At 40.2% G+C, this 23413-nt stretch overlaps 1 protein-coding gene and 2 long non-coding RNA genes across 6 annotated transcripts; 2 read left to right on the forward strand and 1 right to left on the reverse strand.

The window, feature by feature from the left end:
• Positions 1-12: 12 nt before the first annotated feature.
• On the forward strand, positions 13-5179 carry LOC139576994 (myb/SANT-like DNA-binding domain-containing protein 4). Of its 4 annotated transcripts, XM_071403680.1 has the most exons (11): positions 13-1817; positions 2125-2195; positions 2283-2459; positions 2550-2611; positions 2694-2780; positions 2868-2909; positions 2978-3151; positions 3231-3266; positions 3365-3919; positions 4201-4312; positions 4407-5179. In XM_071403680.1, exons 1-8 carry the CDS (start codon positions 1660-1662, stop codon positions 3264-3266), a joined length of 807 nt encoding a protein of 268 aa, XP_071259781.1. In that variant the 5' UTR covers positions 13-1659; the 3' UTR covers positions 3365-3919; positions 4201-4312; positions 4407-5179. The 4 variants fall into 4 exon arrangements, with proteins under 4 accessions (XP_071259781.1, XP_071259779.1, XP_071259778.1 ...); XM_071403678.1 differs by having other exon boundaries at positions 2978-3266; XM_071403677.1 differs by having other exon boundaries at positions 2978-3919.
• Positions 5180-14332: 9153 nt separating this feature from the next.
• Positions 14333-15311, reverse strand: LOC139576996 (uncharacterized). The gene is made up of 2 exons (XR_011675195.1): positions 15097-15311; positions 14333-14543 (listed from the first exon to the last, which is right to left on the reverse strand). It is a non-coding gene; the product is annotated as an uncharacterized lncRNA (long non-coding RNA).
• Positions 15312-15414: 103 nt separating this feature from the next.
• On the forward strand, positions 15415-23413 carry LOC139576995 (uncharacterized). The gene is made up of 3 exons (XR_011675194.1): positions 15415-15651; positions 23019-23074; positions 23325-23413. It is a non-coding gene; the product is annotated as an uncharacterized lncRNA (long non-coding RNA).

Here is a 23413-nt window from a genome sequence, read left to right on the forward strand (position 1 = left end):
ATCTATTGGTTATTATGAGGGCATTACAATCCAGGTGAAGATTCTTTAAACTAGTATGAATACTTGCTTTTCTTGCAATTGCAATATCCTTCAATTTTGCAAATGACTCACCCTGAAAATCATCATCATTGTAAGTGTAACCAGTATAGAGGTAAAATGGTTTTATATTGGATATTCAGTTCTCTCCTCAATAGCTATTGAACCAAACATGCCATTACTATGAACATAGTATATTCTGAATCAGGGGTGGATGGAGAAAAATCCACATGAGTTTTTATAAATAAAAAAAAACGATTTCAGATTTCAATCTTCAATAGCTCTTACACGAAGCGTTCCAAAGACTATGAAAATGACATATTCTGGATCGGCGGAGGATAGACAAAAATGTACAGAGTCATCATTTAGGATGTGGAGTTCCAGGTCCCAGTGGGAATTTACAATGCAGGAGGAAAAAAATAAGAATAATAAACAAACTTTAAAAAACACGAGGCTAGACTTGAACTTGCTTTTAGGCTACGTCCATTTGGTGCAGGCCTACATGTGTAACAGTTTAACTGTAGTCCGTCCCCTCGCCCCGACCCGGGACCCTCTGCACACATCAACAACGGTCGCCCACGAAGCATCGTTACCCATCGCTCCACAAAGGCCGCGGCCCTTGCAGAGCAAGGGGAACCACTAGCTAGCCATTTCACATCCGTTACACATGCAACATGCTTGTGAGTATCCCGTCATCTGCAGTGGGGAACTTTACGGAAAGAAACCTTTTATTTTTCTTCTTCTGTGGGTTTTATGGCGGACTACACCCCCAAAAAGTGTATAGCCACTACAAACTGGACAGGGTTAAAACATTTTTCTTTAAAGAAAATCCATATGTGATGGGGAAAACTAACTTCATCCACCCAAATAAAAACAAAAACAAAACTCCCACTTCTTCCTCCCTTCAAATCTTTGCATATGGCTCTAGCCCAATATTGGACTAAAGGAGCCTAATGTTACTCCTTAGTCCAAAGACCTTACTTGTTCTGTTTAAAGTGTGAATTGGCTCTTGGAGCCAAAACAGCCAAATAATCCAATTAAACCTGATTCGATTCTCAATTGTAGTATGGTTCTAGAAACATAACCGGTTTTAACTCAGTTGCAGCCAGCAGTATTTGTCAGACAGTGAAAACACATTTGTGGTGTCTGTGCTGACATGGTAAACATCTGTCGTTCTGCCCCTGAGCAAGGCAGTTAACCCACTGTTCCCCCGGCGCCGAAGACGTGGATGTCGATTAAGGCAGCCCTCCGCACCTCTCTGATTCAGAGGGGTTGGGTTAAATGCAGAAGACACATTTCAGTTGAATGCATTCAGTTGTACAAATGACTAGGTATCCCCCTTTCTCTTTCCTCCGTTTACAAACAGATGTTCGGAGATGCAGATAGCTAATTAGCACAGGGGCCTGTTGCACAAAAGTAGAATTAAGACATCCGGGATAAATGACTCAGCTGAGCTCAATGAAGCCAAAACATGTGCGTCCAGGCTTAATTGGTTGCACAAAGACCAAGCCAGGATGAGCAGACACGGATTCATTAAGCCAGGTGAAACCAATCCTGGATAGGTGCGCGCTCACGGCTCACTCAAATAGACCCCGCCACAGATCACAGATTAACTGATTTACCATGGCAACTAGAGCCGCGTACTTTTCCCCGTCGGAAGCACAAATCCTCATGGAGGCATACGAGGAGGTAAAAGATATAATTAAGAAGAAAGGCAACACCGCCACAGTGATAAAGCAAAGAGAAAAAGCGTGGCAAAGTATTGCAGACCGCCTGAATGCGTAAGTAGTGCACAATTACACACTCACCGCTCCGCTGAAACATCACAATTACAATTCAAATATTTAATTCACATCTCCAAAAATGCAGTTGTACTGTAATTATGAAACGGTTAAATTTTTAATTGAAATGCACTGCAGATATGAGTGAAATTGTGTAAAGTAACTCCATCACACTGTATAAAGCTATGATAAATTTTTTGATATTTTTACTGAAAACAAGACAAAAATACCAAGTAATTTTTTGCAGTGTGACTCCATTAAATGTGTGTGTGTGTGTGTGTGTGTGTGTGTGTGTGTGTGTGTGTAGATTAAACATGAACGGGCCAAAACGGACATGGCAGCAGGTCAAAATCAAATACAAGAACATTCTGCAGAATGGTATGGTCCCTGACTAATATTTAACAAAGCACAAGCATATATTGTACCCAGAAGGTGCCTGCTCACACATTGTCTGTACTGTTTTAGCAGTGAAAAAGAATACCCACAGACAAGGCACGGGTGGTGGGTCACCAAAGGCTGACCTTACCCCAGCAGAGGACATGGCCTTGGAGCTAAATAAAGGCAGGCCCGTCTTAGAGGGGATCCCTGGGGGGAAAGAGACGAGCATAGGTTCCTCCCAAGATGCCACCCGCTTCATTCAAGGTATGTCCTTCCATCTCTACATGGGATACAACCACATTCATATTGAATCAATTTGGACTGTCTGACTTTGGTTTACCTATTGCCTTGCAGTGTCTGGCAGCACTGTGTTCCTGTTAGAGCCACCAGCACAAGCACCAGACGATGCTGATCCAGTGAGTACTCCATCAAAGGCATACTGTAGGCCTGGCATGTCTTGTCTACTAGCTTCAATATGAATCCGATTAAATGTGATAGGGTGAAGGCCCCAGTGCAGCAGCAACAGCACATGATGGAGACGATGATGAGGAGGAGACCATCTCTCTGGATTCCAGAAGGCATGAGGTATCATGTTAAGACTGTGAAAGTACTATTTACTCTACAATGGTGAGGAGTCCTCATCAAAATCAAAAAATCTAATTTCTTTTACAGGACCCAGATGCTATACAGTGGGAAAACCAGCCTGGCAACATAGTGCGTATTAATAAAAGGACACCACATCCTGCCAAATTCCAGCTGCGCTAATTGTATTGTGTTCACAGAGCTCACAAGCTATCAGAAAGTTGTATGGCAACCACCTCCGGCGCCAAATAGAACTGGCAGACATAGACATTCAGTACAAGAAGAAAAAGATGGAAAATCTTGCACTGGAGTCCGAAATAAAAAAGAGGACAATTAGGAAACTGGACCTTGAAATAAAAAAACTTGAGAGGGAGGTGAGATATGCCTTCAATGTACACTGTATGCTAACTGTAACACAAATGTATTAATCATTATTTTTCTTTCCTCCCCCAGCTCCAAGAAGATGACACAGCTCAAAATAAAAATTAGGTATATTCTCGTAAAGTCAAGTGAGCCATGACATATGAGCTCTTATTGTGAGCACACAGGACGGTGGCATCTTTCTAAGGTTTTTTTTATTTTCCCAGCAATCAGTACAACCAAGTCATCGTTATAAGGCATCGCCCTCTTTTGCCCACCCCCCCAGCACCAGGTGTGGCCACTAGCCTATATGAAGGCCCAAAATTGTGTGTTCCTTTCTGCTCTGACAATGGCATGCCCATTCGTGCGAGATGTGGTGGATGAAGAAGCACTTGTGCTGAGGAGAGCCTTCAGGCGAGAAAGGGTCTTCAGGGACCGGTTGGACCCACTGGCCTTCCCTGATGACCATCTATATGAAAGATACAGGTTTTCTGCAGATGGCATCAGGTATCTATGCAGACTACTGGGTCCCAGGATTAAGCACCGCACTGCACGGAGCCATGCACTGAGTGTGGAGCAAATGGTTTGTGTGGCCTTGCGCTTTTTTGCTAGTGGAGCCTTCCTGTACTCAGTGGGGGATGCAGAACAGCTGAACAAGGCCACAATTTGCCGCACAATAAGGAGTGTGTGTCTGGCTATCAAAGCATTAGCAGATGTCTTCATCTCCTTCCCTGGCCACAGAAGACTCTGTGACATCAAAGAGGAGTTCTATAGGATTGCAGGTAAGAGGATCTACAAATTACAGGACAACTGTTAACACATAGTAGGATACTCATTACTTTGTGTGACAGGTTTCCCCAATGTCATTGGTGCAGTGGACTGCACACACATAAGGATAAAAGCCCCCTCAGGTGCCCATGAGGCCGATTTTGTGAATAGGAAATCCTTTCACAGCATTAATGTTCAGTTGAACATAACTTTTTGATATTGTCCATTGACGAACACTCTGCATTGCCAGTGATGTGCATTGATTGGTGTAATATTCCTCATCTTATGATTTCAGATGGTCTGCAATGCTGACTGTGTGATCAGCAATGTTGTGGCAAAATGGCCTGGCTCAGTCCATGACTCCAGAATCTTTCGGGCCTCTGAAATCTATCAGTGCCTATCACAAGGTAAGCCACACAACCCCTATTTATAACCATCATGGCTGTGTCAAGAATATCACTGTGTTTATGAGGTAGTAATGATGAGATTTTGTGTTGACAGGTGAATTCTCTGGTGTGTTGCTGGGAGACAGGGGGTATGGCTGCCAGCCTTTTCTCCTGACACCTTTCACAGACCCCCAGGAAGCACAGCAGGCCTACAACCATGCCCATGCCAGGACCAGGGCCAGAGTTGAAATGACCTTTGGCCTCCTGAAGGCACGCTTTCACTGCCTTCACAAATTAAGGGTCAGCCCTGTTAGGGCATGTGATATTACTGTGGCTTGTGCTGTCCTCCACAATGTGGCCTGCCTGAGGAAGGAGAGGGCCCCCAGAGTGCCACCAGCCATGGACTGGGACAATCCGGCAATCTTCCCTGATGACGACAGTGGTCGGCTGCTGAGGGACCAATATGTGTTGAATTATTTTAGTTAGTATGTGTGCTTTCAATTTTGGTTAAATATGTCCTGCGGTGGCAGAGGAATTTGGGTTTCTTTGGGTTCGTTTTTTGACGAATTTGGCCTCTTATGATGTTTGTGCGGTATACTGTGTGTAATACAAGGCTGCAGGGAGGCTACTGCATCCATTCATTTGTCTGTTCAGTTGATGTGTATGGATTTGTCCTGCATTTATTTTAGTGTGCAGACATGCAGGGTGTGTTATATACAGACCTTTGAATGTGTATGTATCATTTTGTATAATATGCTTGGATTCTGTGCTTTCCATCTTGTAGAGTCACTGTGACTTCAGTTTCGAAAGGAGCTGATGGTTTACCTGCTTTGTTTTGTCCTTATTCAATAAAGGAACATAATGTTACACATTGTGTTTTTATATTCATATGGAATGTGTATTTGTTTATATGACAGAGTACTAGGGCCACACTGAAGAAAAAGGATAAAGTCATAAATTTATGAGGCTGGTTCTTTCTGCAGAAAAGCTACATATTGTTTTTACAGTTTTGATACTTATGACAATGTGATACTTAATATTCTGGCACATCAGCATGTCTTTGTTTATGAAACCATACTGAAGTACAATTTCACGAAATGCCCCACATCTGTCATTTTAACAACTGTCCTCCTTTAAAACAACTGGTTACAATATTATGACTTGTGTTTTTTTCCCCTCTGTGGCCCTAATATTCTATCATTTTATATATAGCCTTATAGTCTATGGGAAACTGTAAATTATCTAATGATAGCAACATCATCTAAAAATCATTTTTTTATCCAAAATCATTGAAATTAATGATCACAAACGTTTAAATAATAACAGTGGGTCTAGTTATATGTGATAACAATGTATAGTGAGCAGTGAAATAACTATTGGTTTCCATTTGTGGTGACTGCTGACTGACATTAGGGATGAGATTAAATAGATCCTGGAATTTAGCCTGGTCTGGAGCAGGCTAGCTCCACAGAATAAATCTCCATGGTAATTTATACCATAACATATCCTCCTGCCCCCTATCCATCTTTAGTGCAACCGGATTACGGATCAATTGAGCCAGGATCACCAAGATATCCTGGCTTAATCCCTTATCCTAGTTTTGTGCAACAGGCCCCAGGTAGTCGACTCTGTCTTCAATCTGTTTTCCGTAAACAAGCGCTGTAACATGGAAATATGGTCGTGTGGGAACACTAACCCTATAAAGGTGTGTATCAATTTAACCTTTTTTTAATGATTTCTCGCAAATATAAAAGATAGTCGTTATGCTTCCAAACCGCAAAGCGGTGTGTGTTGCTGTTCAGAAGCTTTGCGGCTCTTAACAAAACTCCCCCCTACAGAAGACACCTTCATCCAATGACTCTTATGTGTAATGTAATGAAACTGAGAGTCGTGATCAAGGGCTAGTACGTCCCGTGACAATACTCCACGCAATTCCTTCAACGAGAAGTCTTTCAGTCCCAGGAATCGCTCCAACGCCTCCACAATGATATCTATTTTCCTGGACTTCCTGTCAGTGCCATTTATCACCATAGCTATAAAGACCACAAAGTACACCTTCTTAACCTGTAAAATATCTGGGTCTTGCTGGTGAAAGGCAACCCCTGCAGCCTGCAGTGAAGGCCTATCCACCACTAGGGCTGTTACGGTGACCTTATTGCCAAACCTGCGGTCACAAGTCATGAAGGCAGTCAAATTCCATGTGACCGTTTAGCCATGGTAATTAGGCTTCTCCAAGCTCTGATGCTGCTGATGGTCATTAATAGCCTACCAAACTTTCGAACTGCCTGGTACTCAGCACTCTATTGTCCCTCTAAACACTCTGACATCAATGCAAATGTAATCGAAAATCTAATCAAACTCTCCATGAGAGCCCATGAGCTATTGTTGCGCAACATTTCTATAGGCTATGCAATTGCATGAGAAAAAACAAAGTGATCATCTTTCTATAGGCTAGGCTTACTATATTTATTTCTCAACTTTCCTAATATTAAGCACATTGCCTCTCTTTAAAACAGGAGTATAGCCTACCTGGCTGACATGAAAATCAACCACGGGAAAAGTGTCTCTATTTAAGTGCATAGATGACATGTATTTTTTTCCGCTGCCACTGTTTTGAGACAGGTGCATGATAAGGGTCCATTCTAAATCAAAACAAATTTCCCGCATATATTATTTAGTATATGTAAAGACAAGATTAAATCAAGAATAGTCTGCTGGGTGACAATACTAGCCTATCACTTTTGAATGATGTATTATCACTTGTGAATGATGCCCAGCGTAAGGCAAGAAACAATGGCTTTTTTTGCGACTTTTTCTAATCATAGTCTCACACCTCATGTAGCCTAGACCATAGGCCTATATGTTTTGATAACGTTTGTATCACAACTAAAGTGGCCAAATAACTTCTTAAAATGAAACACATGAATCCGCTTTACAAGGGGTGTAGAGCCTAACTGGCATACATAAGCAGCGCGTGAGTTTCAAGTTTGGGGAAGATAATTTTCTCCATAAAAATGCACCTTTATAATAAAAGCATTACATGCATAATCACATTTGCGGTCACTTTTGATAAAGGTGTTTTCCTGCTAATGGAACATTCGCACTTATAGCCTACTGCCCTGTGCACATTGCTGCGCTTATAATGTGATGAAGAGTTTGTCAACATTTTAAGCTAAACGTTCTGATCTGTTGTGTCAGCTTCATTGCGTAAAAAAGTTTTTGGGATGCTAGTGGTTGTATTAATTTGGGATCTATGGCATCCTACAACTGTTCCTGACTATGTTTGGAATATTTATTTATTGCACAGAATAGGACAACTTTTGTAATATGGGGGATAGTAGATTGACATAGGTTAGTACTTTTGCTGTTCGTTAGGCCTACTCATCTTGTTGGCTGATGAAAAGTAAATGTGGACAGTTCTTCCAAATTCTTCAATACGCACCTCGGATTTGGATAATGACACTCAGTGGCTTTCCTGATTTGTCTGTCTTCACTTGTAGCCTGTGAGAAAGACCTGATCACATGATGGAGAGCCATGTGAGTGAGATGTGCTTCAGAGCACGCAGCATTATCAAGTGCTTGTCAAATTGTGAATGAGAGACTGATGAAGTTTAAACAGCCTATGCTGTCTACTATCTCTTATTTTTACACACAATACCCCATAATGACAAAATGCTAGATTCATTATTTGATCATTTTAATGGGTGCAGAACATGTCAGTTCATGCTGCAAGAGCCCTGATAGGTTGGAGGACATCCTCCAGAAGTTGTCATAATTACTGTGTATGTCTAAGGAAAGGGGTGAGAACCATGAACCTCCTATGTTTTGTAATGAAGTCAATGTACCCAGAGGAGGATAGAAACTAGCTGTCCTCTGGCTACACCATGGTGCTACCTTACAGAGTGCTGTTGAGGCTACTGTGGTCCTTTATTGCAAAACAGTGTGTTTAGTCAATTATTTGGTCACGTGAATATATTTAGAATAGTTTTATCTAACAATGAAAAATCATTGTTTTTATTTTTATTAAATTCACTAAGGATGTTCCTCCCCTTCCTCCTCTGAGGAGCCTCTACTGACACAATCTGTACACAAACCATTCACATGCTTGCCAACCAGAGATAATGATGAGTTTAATGTACAATGTCCTAGTTTCAACTGAACAAACAGCACCTCTTCCTTCCTAATCGGACCTTTGAATCTTGTTCCACAGACCTTTCTTTGGAGGGCATATAAATGTTGGCCCTTGGGCTCGCTGTCTCAACCCTTCTGCCACACATCTATCATAATGGCTCTAATTTTACATTTTGCCTCACCTATACCCAGGGAAGCAATAATTTAAATCTAGTTTGAAAGCCCTTTTGGCTACCTGATCTACTTTCATTACCGCCCACTCCCGAGTGGGCTCAGACCCAGCAGAATCGCACTTCTACACCCAGTCTCTCCATAATAGTAGGTCACTCCTATTAGATTTGCCAGATGATAAACTATTCAATACAGACAGGGAATCTGAGCATACTACAATTCTGACAGGTTGAACATCCTCCACCCACTGGAGGGCAACTACTATCACCAACAGTTCAACAGAGTAAACTTAAAGTTCATCTGTTAGTCTTTGATATATCTCCACATCAAATTCAGGAATGTAAACTCCTGCTCCTGTGCGACCACTATCTGGGTCTTTGGAGCCATCTGTAAAAAATGATAAAAGCTTCTACCAGTGTAATTGTTAACCAGTACCATAGAGATAGATAAATGACTCATCTTTATATCTGTGCCATTATAGCGCCTGTGACAGCAGGGCATCGCTATTGAGGCTACAACCCTTAGGAATCCCCAACCATTTGACTACTCTGACTACTTTAAAATGGTGGCAGCATGGTGGAAGCCCTCAATGGCCCTGCCCATATTAAAATGGCCTTTGGGTCACTAAAGGCCTCTATCATTCTCCATGACCAGTATATTATTTTTCTTCTTCTCTAAGGTTTTATGGCGTACCACAACTCAGTGCTGTATTGTTGCCACCAACTGGATGGGGGTGAATAAATTCACAAAAGAAAAGCAGTGTAGGCTGCAGTGTAGGCCTACCGGTATTCACTACCATGGGACCTTTACAGATCTTTCTACCTGTTTGACAGCCTCCACATAGAAGACTCTCTAAAGCACCCTGATTTTGGCAATCTCTTTCACTCTAATTGGGCATTCCAAGGACTTCATTTCATGATCTCCACCACAGTTACTGCACTTTGCTCCTTCATCATTCTCTCCTGCTACACATTCTTCTTCATAGTATTTTTTTCATACATATCCCACACATTTGCATCTTCTTCTTCTTCGGTTTTTAGTGGCAGACTACAACCAAGAAAAGGTGTATTGCCACCACCTACTTAATATTTTTGCAAGAAAATATTAATATTAACTACCAATTTTTTAAAATAAATTCAACTCTGCATTCATTTCCGCCATTGTTCCCTCTCCCTTCGGCAGACACTTGATACATGTCCAAACATTTGACAGTGGCTGCATTGCAAAGGCCTGTATACAAACACTCTGACATTACAGAAACCTGTTTGCACCAGCCCTTTTGTAGCCATAGATCCTCCTACGGAGACTAACCAAAGATGGGTAATCCAATGAAACAGCACAAAATTATAAATTATAAATAACATTCTCCATAGTATAAGGTAGGCTACCATAAATTAATACAAGTTTATTATAATTAAAATACCTAAATTTAAGGGTATACTTAAACAGTAGGTTAATTAATAGGATAAAATTCAAAACTTTTCACATGGAAAACTTACCACTTACTATACTATACTATACCATAGCCTAGAGTACCTTGTTTGAACCCCTACTTTCAGCCAGGGGTAAAGAACAGACTGCTGTAACCTGATTGGCTGAATACGGTGTGCAACATCCGGAAGTTGTCAGAAAATCCAAAAATGGTGGTGGAAAGTTGTGTTTTATTAAGACAGTACGCATATTCTTTTCTGGCGGCACACCATTAAACTAGTTAAGGAGGAAACCGAAACCGTTGCAGCCTTAATGGAGGATGTTTTATGTACGAACCTGTCGCGGGGGGACACGAGTGTAGTACCAGCAGGGCACTTTAAGCCAAGACGATAGTGGAGATCCATAGCCCCCACTAGCGGCTGCCCAGATTAACCACAGCATGTTTGGAGTGGACAGAAGGAGACTTCAATGGCAACAACAAACAATTCTGATTTCAATGATTTACTATAAAGATAACATAATTATCTTAAATATCAAATTTGTATTTCTTTGAAATAGTAAATACATGTCATCATAAATCTGCAACGATAAGATATAACAATGATACGCGAGGACGTGCTGGCAAAATTAATGGGGTGGGTATAATTTGTGGAACGTTCCAACAGGAATCCGTTCCAAAAACTCCGTAAATATCAAGGTTGCCAACAAAAAACGCATACAGTCGTATAACAGTAGAATGACATACCGGGTAGGGAGTGAGCTATGTAATTACGTGTTTCACTCTCCACGTTTATTCGGAAAAATGTCTCTTCGTTCTGCTAGCCTCCACCATTTCTCGTTCGTTGGTTTAGTTATTATTTCCGGTGTTCCTGCATTTGCCGGTGAACTCTGTTGCGCCTCAATTAGGGAATCGCTGTGGTTGAAATGTAACTAATGACCGCTAGTCCCAGTATTTTTGTAGCTAGGTGGCTTGTACACAATTGTTACCGATGATACTGTATATACCTACTCTTACTACAGAAACATGCATTTTGCCAAGTTCTCTCTGTGTTAATCCTGTTTCCCAAATATAGCAGGTAACTTGTGTCTGTCGATGTTGTTGAGTTCATCTTGCCTAGTTAAATAAAGATTAAATAAATTAGAACATTTAAAATATATACTTTGACCTATTTCAGGTAACCCCAAGATGCTTGATTCACTACACCTGCTTTTGAATAACTTTCCAGTCGTTTTTGCTTTACATTCCGACTTTTGAACGTCTGTTTATTGGACATATATATTAGTGTCTAATAAAAAAGAGCAACTTATGTAAAGCATCCTATCTGTTTTAAGGTTATAGTGTGTGTGTATATATGGGTGTAGTGTAGGTCCTCTTGATGTCCACTAGGTGTCAGCACAGCTTCAATAATGTCACACCAGGTTCACAACATGTTTTCATGTGTAACAAATCAAATTGTATTTGTCACATGCGCCGAATACTACATGTGTAGACCTTGCAGTGAAATGCTGAAATTAAGCCCTTAACCAACAATTTAGTTGTAAGAAAAATAAGAAATAAAAGTAACAAATAATTAAAGATCAGCAGTAAAATAAAAACAGCGAGCCTATATACATGGGGTACCGGTACAGAGTCAATGTGTCGGGGCACCTGTTAGTCGAGGTAATTGAGGTGTTCCTTTCAAGTCCAGTGGTGTAAATTACTTAACAAAAATGTATTTAAACTACTCCACTACATTCCGTTTATATCTGTTTTTTTTTGTATCTGTACTTTTACTCTTTCTGTTTCTTTACAACATTATATTTTACTTCACCACATTTCTAAAGAAAATAATATTTTTTTTACTCCATACAGTTTCCCTGGCACCCAAAAGTACTTTTTGCATTTTGAATGCTAAGCCGGACAGGAAAATGGTCCAATTCACACACTTATCAAGAGAACATCCCTACTGCCTCTGATCTAGCAGACTCACTAAACACATGCTTCGTTTGTAAATTATGAGTGTTCCCATGGCTATTTCTTAAATAAAAATACAAGAGAATTGTGCTGTCTGGTTGGCTTAATATATGGAAGGTCAAATCATTTATACTTTTACCACTGATACTTAAGTATCTTTTAGCAATGACATTTACTTAGTATTTTACTGGGTGACTTTTACTTGAGACATTTTCTATTAACATATCTTTACTTTTACTCAAGTATGACAATTGGGTACTTTTTCAACCACTGTTCAAGACGTTTAGCACCCAATATCCAACATTCACTTGGTGGCTTGAAGTAGGAGTGCTGAACTAGGATCTGTTTAGCATTTGTGAGTAGAATGAATAACATTACTTTGACGGGGGGTGGGGGGTAGTGATTCCAGTTCAGCACTCTTAGCCTGAGACATTTCATAAATGCGTACAGAGGAGCACTTTTTTACAATCAGCTTTGCCTAGATCATTCTGACTCAGTTGTGTCTGGAATAAGATTATATGGACAGGGGTGGGTTTGATCATAGATCAGCACTCCTACTCAACACCAGTTGCTGTACCCTAACATTTTATAATCCAATTTCCCTTGCTGTCTATGTCCTTCCGGAACCCCACCTCAACATTGTTCTGTCAAGGCAACAAAAGCAAGTTGGCATGCTCTTGAAAGGAATTTAACTCACAACCTCTCCTTTGGGAATTCACCACCATAACTACTACTACAACTATTTTTAAACTATCTTAACATGTGGCTTTCTTCAGGGGGACCAAGACTAGGAACACCTTTGAATGGTCTACAAAGAATGGCCCCAGGTAAAAGTTGGCTTATACAGAGTATGGTTGTATTGTTACTCCACAGCATAGTATGTTATCACAACTCTATTGAAATTACATTTGAAACAAGGTGTCACTTCATTCTTGCTATTTGATGGGAACTAGCCCCTTTTCCCCTACATACCTCTTGTTTGCTCTTTCAGGCCCACAAAGGCAACACGAAAGAAGTTGCTACATTAACTGTTTCTCTGGGATTTGAACTCTCAAACTCTGGCTTGGGAAGCATCCACCATGGTTCGGGAAGCAGACGTCATAACCACTACTCTAGCAGACAGACATAGACTAAATATTAAGGGGTACATGAAAATGCACACATCAAAGACAACATTTCAGAGGTTGGAGAATGGCGTGGGGGCTTGTACTTCTTGGGTCCACCAACCGTTCCTCAATCTTCTTCTGATGATTACAAACATAGATTATGAATCTTCAAAACCTACACTATAGGATGGATGTGTTTAGGAACGGGGGACGAAATTCAAAAGGGACGTGTTTCCAATTACCAGCAAATAAACCCTAGAAATGTTAATTAAAAATCTTAATATTGGAACTTTGTCACTTCATTTGCCTACTACTGTCTATAAGCTATCATGACATGTGGGTTTTTTCTTGGGGACAAGGTATCGGAACGCTTTTGAATGGTCTACAAAGCATGCCCCCAGGTCAAAGTTGGCTTTTTGCAGACATTGTTACTCCACGACATAGTATGTTATCACAACTCTATTAAAAGGACATTCTATACAAGGTGTCACTTCAGTCCTTCTATTTGATGGGAAATAGCCCCTACCCCCCTACACACCTCAAGTTAGCTCTTTCATGCCAACAAAAGGCAACATCAGAAATGTCTCTCTAAAAATTGCTCTCCTCAGATTTGAACTCTCAATCTCTGGTATGGGGAGCAAACACCATAACCACTACTCTACCAGACAGACAGAGAATAATTGTTAAGGGCTACTTCAAAATGCACACATCAAAGACAACATTTCTAGGGTTTATTTGCTGGTAATTGGAAACACGTCCCTTTCGAATTTCGTCCCCCATTCCTAAACACATCCATCCTATAGTGTAGGTTTTGAAGATTCATAATCTATGCTTGTAGTCATCAGAAGAAGATTGAGGAACGGTTGGTGGACCCAAGAAGTACAAGCCCCCACGCCATTCTCCAACCTCTGAAATGTTGTCTTTGATGTGTACATTTTGAAGTAGCCCTTAACATGTATTCTCTGTCTGTCTGGTAGAGTAGTGGTTATGGTGTTTGCTCCCCAAACCAGAGCTTGAGAGGTCAAATCCAGGGAGAGCAATTTTTAGACAGCCATTTTTGATGTTGCCTTTTGTGGGCATGAAAGAGCTAACTTGAGGTGTGTAGGGGGGTAGAGGGTAGTTCCCATCAAATAGCAAGAAATGAAGTGACACCTTGTGTAGAATGTCCTTTAATAGAGTTGTGGTAAAGTATCAGTGATAAAAGTATAAATTATTTGACCTTCCATATTATTAAAAACCAGACAGCACAACTTTCTTGTTTGTTTATTTAAGTAATAGCCATGGGAACATTCCAACATTCAGACATAATTTACAAACAAATCATGTGTTTAGTAAGTCCGCTAGATCAGATGCAGTAGGAATGACCAGGGATGTTCTCTTGATAAGTGTGTGATTTGGACCATTTTCCTGTCCGGCTTAGCATTCGAAATGAAACAAGTACTTTTGGGTGCCAGGGAAACTGTACGGAGTAAAAAAAATATTATTTTCTTTAGAAATGTAGTGAAGTAAAATCAAAAGTTGTAAAGAAACAGAAAGAGTAAAAGTACAGATACAAAAAAACACAGATATAAACGGAATGTAGTGGAGTACTTTAAATACATTTTTGTTAAGTAATTTACACCACTGGACTTGAAAGGAACACCTCAATTACCTCGACTAACCGGGCCCCCACACATTGACTCTGTACCGGTACCCCATGTATATAGCCTCGCTATTTTTATTTTACTGCTGCTCTTTATTTATTTGTAACTTTTATTTCTTAATTAACCAACAATTTCCTTTTTAGAAAAATATGTGTTAAGGGCTTGTAAGTCAGCATTTCACTATAAGGTCTACATATGTAGTATTCGGCGCATGTGACAATTTGATTTGTTACACATAAAAACATGTTGTGAACCTGGTGTGACATTATTGAAGCCGTGCTGACACCTAGTGGACATCAAGAGGACCTACACTACACACACATATACACACACACTATAACCTTAAAACAGATAGGATGCTTTACATACGTTGCTCTTTTTTATTAGACACTAATATATATGTCCAATAAACAGACGTTCAAAAGTCGCAATGTAAAGCAAAAACGACTGGAAAGTTCTTCAAAAGCAGCTGTAGTGAATCAAGCATCTTGGGGTTAACTGAAATAGGTCAAAGTATATATTTGAAATGTTCTAATTAATTTAATCTTTATTTAACTAGGCAAGATGAACTCAACAACACAACACAGACACAGTTTACCTGCTATGTCTGGGAAACAGGATTAACACCGACAGAACTTGGCAAAATACAATGCATATTTCTGTACTACGAGTAGGTATATACAGTATCATCGGTAACAATTGTGTACAAGCCACCTAGCTAATAAAATACTGGGGCTTGCGGTCATTAGTTACATTTCAACCACAGCGATTCCCCAATTGAGGCGCAACAGAGTTCACCGGGGAATGCAGGAACACCGGAAATAATAACTAAACCAACGAACGAGAAATGGCGGAGGCTACCAGAACGAAGAGAGACATTTTTTCCGAGTTAAAAACGTAATTACAGAGCTCACTCCCAACCCGGTATGTCATTCTACTGTTATACGACTGTATGCGTTGTTTGTTGGCAACCTTGATATTTACGGAGTTTTTGGAACGGATTCCTGTTGGAACGTTCCACAAATTATACCCACCCAATTAATGTGCAGCGCTAATAATACACAAGTAAGTATTGCAAATATGTTATTTATTGTGTGTCGGCATGATGCAACTGAGATATACAGGAATGAAAATGACTTGTATGGAGGTGTTCTTGTAGTTCTTTCACATCAATGCGGGTGAAGAGAAATCCACTTTAGACTATTGAAATGCATACAATAATCCACTAAAAGTAGTGATGGTTTTTCAATACTTTCAAAAGTCATCCTCAGCACAATCAGTTTTTAGCTTTCTATGGAGCCCAAGCATGAGCCAATCCCAACCCTCTGCGACTGCCAAATTCATTCTGTGTGTTCTGAGAGGGGGAAATATATATATATATATATATTATATATATATATAGAGAGAGAGAGAGAGAGAGAGAGAGGGGGAGGTGTAGTTGCATCACTCAACAGCCCAGAGACTGGAGTAGAGAGAGAAGACCCAGCTCACCCTGTATCCTTCATGTCCAAGAACCCAAGACTGTGTCAGCAATACATTCACTCTGACAGTGGCTGGCTCTCTGTCAGGGAGCAGAGACACGTTACGCAAACAGATGCAGCTTTTCTTTTCCCCTGTATCCTTCATGTCCAAGAACCCAAGACTGTGTCAGCAATACATTCACTCTGACAGTGGCTGGCTCTCTGTCAGGGAGCAGAGACACGTTACGCAAACAGATGCAGCTTTTCTCTTTTAAGGCTAATCCCAAAATGGGAATTTTAAATCTGTAAACTGGAGTATTGCAAGCTAAACTCATTGATTTGCTATTAGGCTGTGCCAATCAGACCTGGGTTCTAATAAATATGTATTTGAGTATCTGGTATTTAAAATATTTTTTTCTGTGTATTTTTGTATTTTCAAATACACAGTCCAAAATAAGTACTTTTATTTGAGTATTTGAATGGTTATTTGAAAAAATAAAAAGGCTACCAAATTGTGTTTGAAAGTATTTTCAAATACTTATTTCAAATACTATTTTCAAATATCTGGATTAAATTCACGGAGGTGCATTTGAGTCAGTGTATTTGGTATTTTAAAATACTTTCCAAGTGTTTTTATATTACTTGTATAAATATTTAACTACTTTTCTTTTCTTTTCAAATTAAATATATCTGAATACAAATGTTATTTGTCACATGTACTGAATTGAATACAACAGGTGTAGACCTTACTGTGAAATGCTTACTTACAAGCCCTTAACCAACAATGCAGTTCAAGAAATCGAATTAAGAAAATACTTACTAAATAAACTAAAATAAAAAAAATCAAATCAAATCAAAAAGTAACACAAGAAAATTACATAACAATAGCGGGGCTATATACCGAGTCAATGTGAGGGGTTACAGGTTAGTCAAGGTAATTTGTAAAGTGACTATGCATAGATAATAAACAGCAAGTAGCAGCAGTGTACAAAACAAATGGGGGGGTCAATATAAATAGTCCGGGTGGCCATTTGATTAATTGTTCAGCAGTCTTATGGCTTGGGGGTAGAAGCTGTTAAGGAGCCTTTTGGTCCTAGACTTGGCGCTCTGGTACCGCTTGCCGTGCGGTAGCAGAGGGAACAGTCTATGACTTGGGTGACTGGAGTCTTTGATAATTGTTTGGGCCTTTCTCTGACACCGCCTAGTATATAGGTCCTGGATGTCAGGAAGCTGGGCCCCAGTGATGTACTGGGCCATACGCACTACTTACTTTGAAATGTATGTGAGGTAATTGAGATATCGAGAGATTGGACTATAAGGTTCTATCTGCATTTTTTGTCAAAATGTTGTTATTGCCATAGCCTTTTCCTGTTCAATTTTCTCTACTTATATAGTATTCAAAATATCCCAAATTACGTTGTTAAGTTCAAAAGAATGCAATGTAAAAATTGCTGACACCATTCAAACCAATTAGGGTTCAGAACTTTAAAGCCAATTATCTCAGAATCATCTTTTTGTAGATAGAACCTTATATTCCCAAGCTCTCGATATTTGAAAAATTATTTGAACCCAGATCTGGTGCCAAAACAGTTCCCTCTGGAATGTTTGTGATTGTACAGTACACTCCATAGAATTAGAATATTTATATTCTATTACATTCTATTTCTATGGTACACACCATGGTCTACTACACCCCAGAACACTACAGTCTGAACTTGACTATATCTGATGTCTCTCCAAATTGAGCTCGCAGCAACAAAACCACATGCATCTCGTGATGGATATTTAAAGAAATGAAAAAGCACCAGGAACCAATTATCAAATAATAATTTACCCCTTTTCATGATGCATACCGTATCTGTATGGGGCTATACTCTCTCTATTGGTTACCATGGCTGCACTGCATTATTTGCTCAGGCACGGGTAGTGTTGAGGTTCATATATAGGTTCCCCAGGCAGCAGTAATTGAGATCAGATGCGTGATACATCTCCGACCTGGGCCCTGACTATGACTGAGTAACCTGGAAGCATTTATTTTATCGAGAAGATGTTTAGTTAAGAGCGGCAGTGTGGCTTAATGAGTCTGGACCCGGGCGGCCCGGCCTGGTGATGAATATGATTGGTGAAAGCACTGAAGGCTGGTTCCTGAGCCCTTCCTTCCCCCTGGATCAGGTTTCAGATTAGTAGACTTCCTGTCCAGTGGGTGAGCAAGCGGAGTGGACTGACTCTTTAGCTCCAACTGATGTATTCTGGTGGTGGGGACCATCAAGTATTATCTCAGATGGGGTTTACGACAGAGTCAGGAGGCCCTCTGAGTCTCATTTGTTACATCTGAGGAGAAGCAGCTGATTCGAAATGAGTTCTCCCCTGTCGGGGGGGGGGGGTGTACATTTACCTTGATGGCCCTCTTTGGAGCAGTGGTGTGGGATTTCTAGTGTAGTAGGTGGTCTCCGTCTTCATAAGCTGCTGCTCTCCCCTTTTCGGTTCTTTGAATTTGTATGGGGATCAACTTGAGTTTATATATAGCATGTTTACATGTTATAGGGCCTAATGATGTCTACAACACACGTGACAATTCAACGTGTATTATATAAACAGGAAGTCTAGTCAACATGTAGCATAAGAGTATATCATCTTCAAACAGAATAAAGTGCTGCTAGTGTGATCATTTCCTACCACCCTAGTCCTGCATGGAATGATTGGTAGGCTGAATGGGGGAGCCAGTATTGTGCTCATTTATCAGCTGTCAGAAAGTTGGCACAGTTCACCGTAGGAAAACACAGAGGCCCCTCATTGTAATGTAGTCACTCTAAGCTCTGGGATGGAGGCTGTGCCGTAAAGGGTTAGGCGTTCAAAGGAAATTAGTGAACGAGTACTTAAGGGATTGTCTCCCAGTGTGCATCAAAACACAATACACACAGGAGCACATGAGTTTCTCTTTTGCTGTAGCACTTTGGTTGTGTGTGGGTTATGTCACTTGATGATGTGTGGATCATGACTCTTGACATCTTTGCCCCTCAGTCCCTGATAAATGTCCAATTGCTTATAACTATTCCTGTGCTGGGTAACTAAATGGTCGAGACTGGTTTCACACATTTCGTCTCCTTCTCAAAAGCGGTGAATGACTAGGGGGACTCATTGAAAACACACTGCTGGGGTAGATGAAATTACTGATTGTAGTCCAGGTAACAGGTTACAGACTCTATCCAGTCCCACTCTTAAACACTCCTCTTCTTCCTGTCCAACTGTGTGTATTCCCTCTGGTTGTTCAGAGTGCAGGACTGGCAAGCCTCGGTCAGCTCTCCTTGACAGTGCTAGATTTTACACACTGAGTTGTTAGGATCAACAGGAGGAGCAGGATATTGCAGCCGGCATTAAACCAAGCATACAATGGCCTCCTGCGCAAGTAATCTCCACGTTGAGCCGATTTGATCTGACAGTTTAAACACTTGAACCCAAAGACGTTCTGTTTTGAGGGGATTGCTCAGTGCCGGGGTGTGTTCTGGACATACTGCACGTGGACCCAAGAGGGTTTCCTTTTGATTATGGGCTCATTTTACTGTGAATTGCTCAGGTCATTGTAGGTGAGTGCAAGTAGTCGGATGTAAACAATTTTCCACCTGGAGGTAGTTACCTGATTGTGTAAGTAGCTGACCCTTGACGCCAGCCCCACTCCATACAAATATGGGACTGGTGCTGGGGCTGGGCCTAGGGCTGTGGCTGGGACTATGGCTAGTCAAGGACTGGGGCTGGTATGCTTATCTAGGGCAGTATTTCTACAATACAATAAATGTGTCACCACAGCATTTGACAGTCAGTCAGACAATCAGTCACCTGGATGCCTGCACAATGACCATACAACCTGCACAGGACCCTTGCAAATAGTGGAACATCTATTACCATGTTTACAGACCTCTAACAGCTTGTATATTTTCATCCTGCAGAGAAAAAGCATTAACTCTCCTCTCTGCTCAGCTCCAACCTATGTGCTGCCTCCAAGTAGTAAACACAGAGGCATACTGTAATACACTTGATAAATATCAACCGAAATAAAGCAATCAGCTGCAAGCAATTTGCATGTCTGTGTTGGAGCCAGCGGCGGGTGATTTTCTCTGCTGTCATCCATCATGGGCTCCCAGCTCGGGCCAAGATACACAATGCCCTTCAATTGCTGTCATATGGAGCCCAAGTGCAGAAAAACCAACAATTTCTACTGGTCTGTACTTCAAATAAACTTGTGTTTTAATGTATTTTTGTCCACTTACAGTACAACAATGCTTCAGAGAGAGAGTTGGTGTAATGTTAGGACCCTAATCTCCCTCATGCAGGACCCTAATTTTATTTGAAGAGTAGCTCCAGACCAGTGTTACAGTAAACTCCTCATGGGGTTTTTTCAACGGCCCACATCTGTTCCAGCTTTCAATTCAATATGATAAGATATGCAACAGTGTCCACTCATCATTTATAAGAGAGAATTTTCATGTAGCCTGATTTTCAGTAAAATAAAGAGGTCAGGAGTCCCCGCACTAAACCAAAATTGTAGAAAAAGTTGAAGGCTATATGATCTGAGGTGCTTACCCCAAAAAGTCTCAAAAAAGGGTCCGGCTGAAATATATAGAATTCAATCAATGTAAAGTAAGCAAAAACAAACTTTTATTTTTTGCTCTACAATAACTGACCAATGGAAATATTAATATAATCCAACCGCCAACACCCGTTTGTTTAGCCATAATTTTTTATCAGTGTGTCATATGGTGAAACAAACCCAAGGTGGCAGTGGTACTACAGAGACAAGATAAGGTCCCAGCATTGCGTTTGGGCTTCGTTGCCTCCTTCCCCAAACACTTTCCTTGGCGAACATGCCAAGCAGAGCATCTGTCATTCTGTCACTTGGCTTTAGGCTGTGTGTGTGTGTGTGTGTGTGTGTGTGTGTGTGTGTGTGTGTGTGTGTGTGTGTGTGTGTGTGTGTGTGTGTGTGTGTGTGTGTGTGTGTGTGTGTGTGTGTGTGTGTTCAAGTTCAAGTCACATGCACAGGATGCACATGGTGTACACAGCCCAATCAAATGCTTACTTGGAGGATCCCTCTCGACAATGCAACAACAATAATAAATAATAAAAATAAAAATAAAGATAATGTAATTAAATAGAATACACATTTTGCATAAGTATAAATACAGGAAGGAACTCTACAATTTTACAGTACAATATTTACATTTGATGAGCAAAGTGTTTAAATTGTGCAGTATTTAGCAATAATAAATAAAAGTCTAGTAGCAGCAGTCGTGATGTGTGTGTAGCATGAATGTATATGTGAGTGAGTGAGTGAGTGAGTGAGTGAGTGAGTGAGTGAGTGAGTAAGTGAGTGAGTAAGTGAGTGAGTGAGTGAGTGCATGTGTGCATGTGTGCTAAGGTGCAGAGAGTCAGTGCAAATGATCAGTCCACTCTTACAAGAAAGTCATACAGGAATCTTGCAGAAATGTTACCCTTTGTGAAGGAATTGTGCAAGTGTCCTGCAGAATTCACAAGTATGAATTTCGAAAATGGTACAGAACCATGTCAATTCCTGCAGGAATCCTGCAGGACCGAAACCTTCAGGATTTTGATATTCCTGTAGGTTATGGAAATTCCTGCAGGACCTGGCAATTCCTGCAGGACCAAGTACATTACAGCACGAATCCTGCAGAATTTTGATATTTCTAGGGCCATATCGGATAGTCAAACTGCTGAAGGAGGAGATAAAATGTGTGGAGGTGAATGTACTTAACTTGACTATTTATATTTTTGACAACTTTTACTTTACTTCATTACATTCCTAAGTAAAATAATGTACTTTTTACTCCACACATTTTCCTTGACACCCAAAAGTACTCATTACATTTTGAATGTTTAGCAGGACAGAAAATGGTTCAAATCACACACTTATCAAGAGAACATCCCTGGGCATCCCTACTGCCTCTGATCTGGTGGACTCACTAAACACAAATGCTTCGTTTGTAAATTATGTCTGAGTGTTGGAGTGTGCCCTTGGCTATGCGTAAAAATATATACAGTATATAATATATTTCTTTTTTTATTCATACTTTTTTACTTTTGATAGGCAAGTATATTTTTGCAATTACATTTACTTTTGATACTTAAGTATATTTTAAAGTCAAATACTTTTAGACTACTCAAGTAGTATTTTACTGGGCAACTTTCACTTTTACTTGAGTAATTTACTTTTATTGAAGTATGACAATTGTGTACTTTTTCCACAACTTTATTTAACTCTCCTTTACAATTTACAACAAGAAGAGGAATGGTCATATGACATCTTGGTCACCATAGTAACAGTTGACAATTGGCAGTTGGGGAAATGGCTGCCAGGCAGTGTAGCTAGTTCAAGCACAGATTGAACAATGAAAAAATATTTGGTTCAAGTACTGCTAATATTACTGTTTCAGAGAAACATACTAAAACCACAACAGATATGTATGTATATGAACATGTTAGGGGATAGCATAGTTATTTTTTATGTGTTGAGTTTGTAGAATATTTTTCATGAGTAAGATACTTGCTTAGCTAGTATGATCTCTACCACTGGCTGCTAGCTAGCTTTGATTTAAAAAAAATATTTTAAACTTTTGTTTCTATGGAAAGTGACAAATGAGATCTGATATCCCTCTTGCTACTGTGTCTCTAGTACTTTTGTCACAAGTTAGGCTATCATTTTTAAGTGTTTTGAAACTGATGGCCACAGATTCAATTTTTAGAATAGGTTTCCTTTACTACTACAGTATATAGTTATAGTTATATTCTGAACTCTTCCCCACTCATCTCTCTCCTCCCCAGTTAAAACCGAGCATATAAACAACAGAAGACAGCACTGAACAGCCATGCAGGTGAAGGTAACACAGTTTCAGCCTCTCATTTCTCCCTTTAAAATGAAGCCTAACACACACGCATACTCACAGATGTTGTTGGTGTACCAGCCATATTAAAACAAACTATCACCAAGTTTACAATTGGAGACATCTCTTTCCCTCCTTCACACCAATACACATAAGTTGTTCATGTGACGTCACCATTACTCTCACTCTTGTTACAAAATATGATTTTACCATATTTATTCAAAATCTCATATTTCCTTTCTCCTAGGAATCATATTTTATGCAGTGCTGGTGAAATGGACAATCAAACATGTCCACTGTTGCTGCATTGAATAAAAAAATTGCCATGCAATCTGA

This window comes from Salvelinus alpinus, chromosome 5, assembly GCF_045679555.1.
Source record: "Salvelinus alpinus chromosome 5, SLU_Salpinus.1, whole genome shotgun sequence".
Classification (NCBI taxonomy): Eukaryota; Metazoa; Chordata; class Actinopteri; order Salmoniformes; family Salmonidae; genus Salvelinus; species Salvelinus alpinus.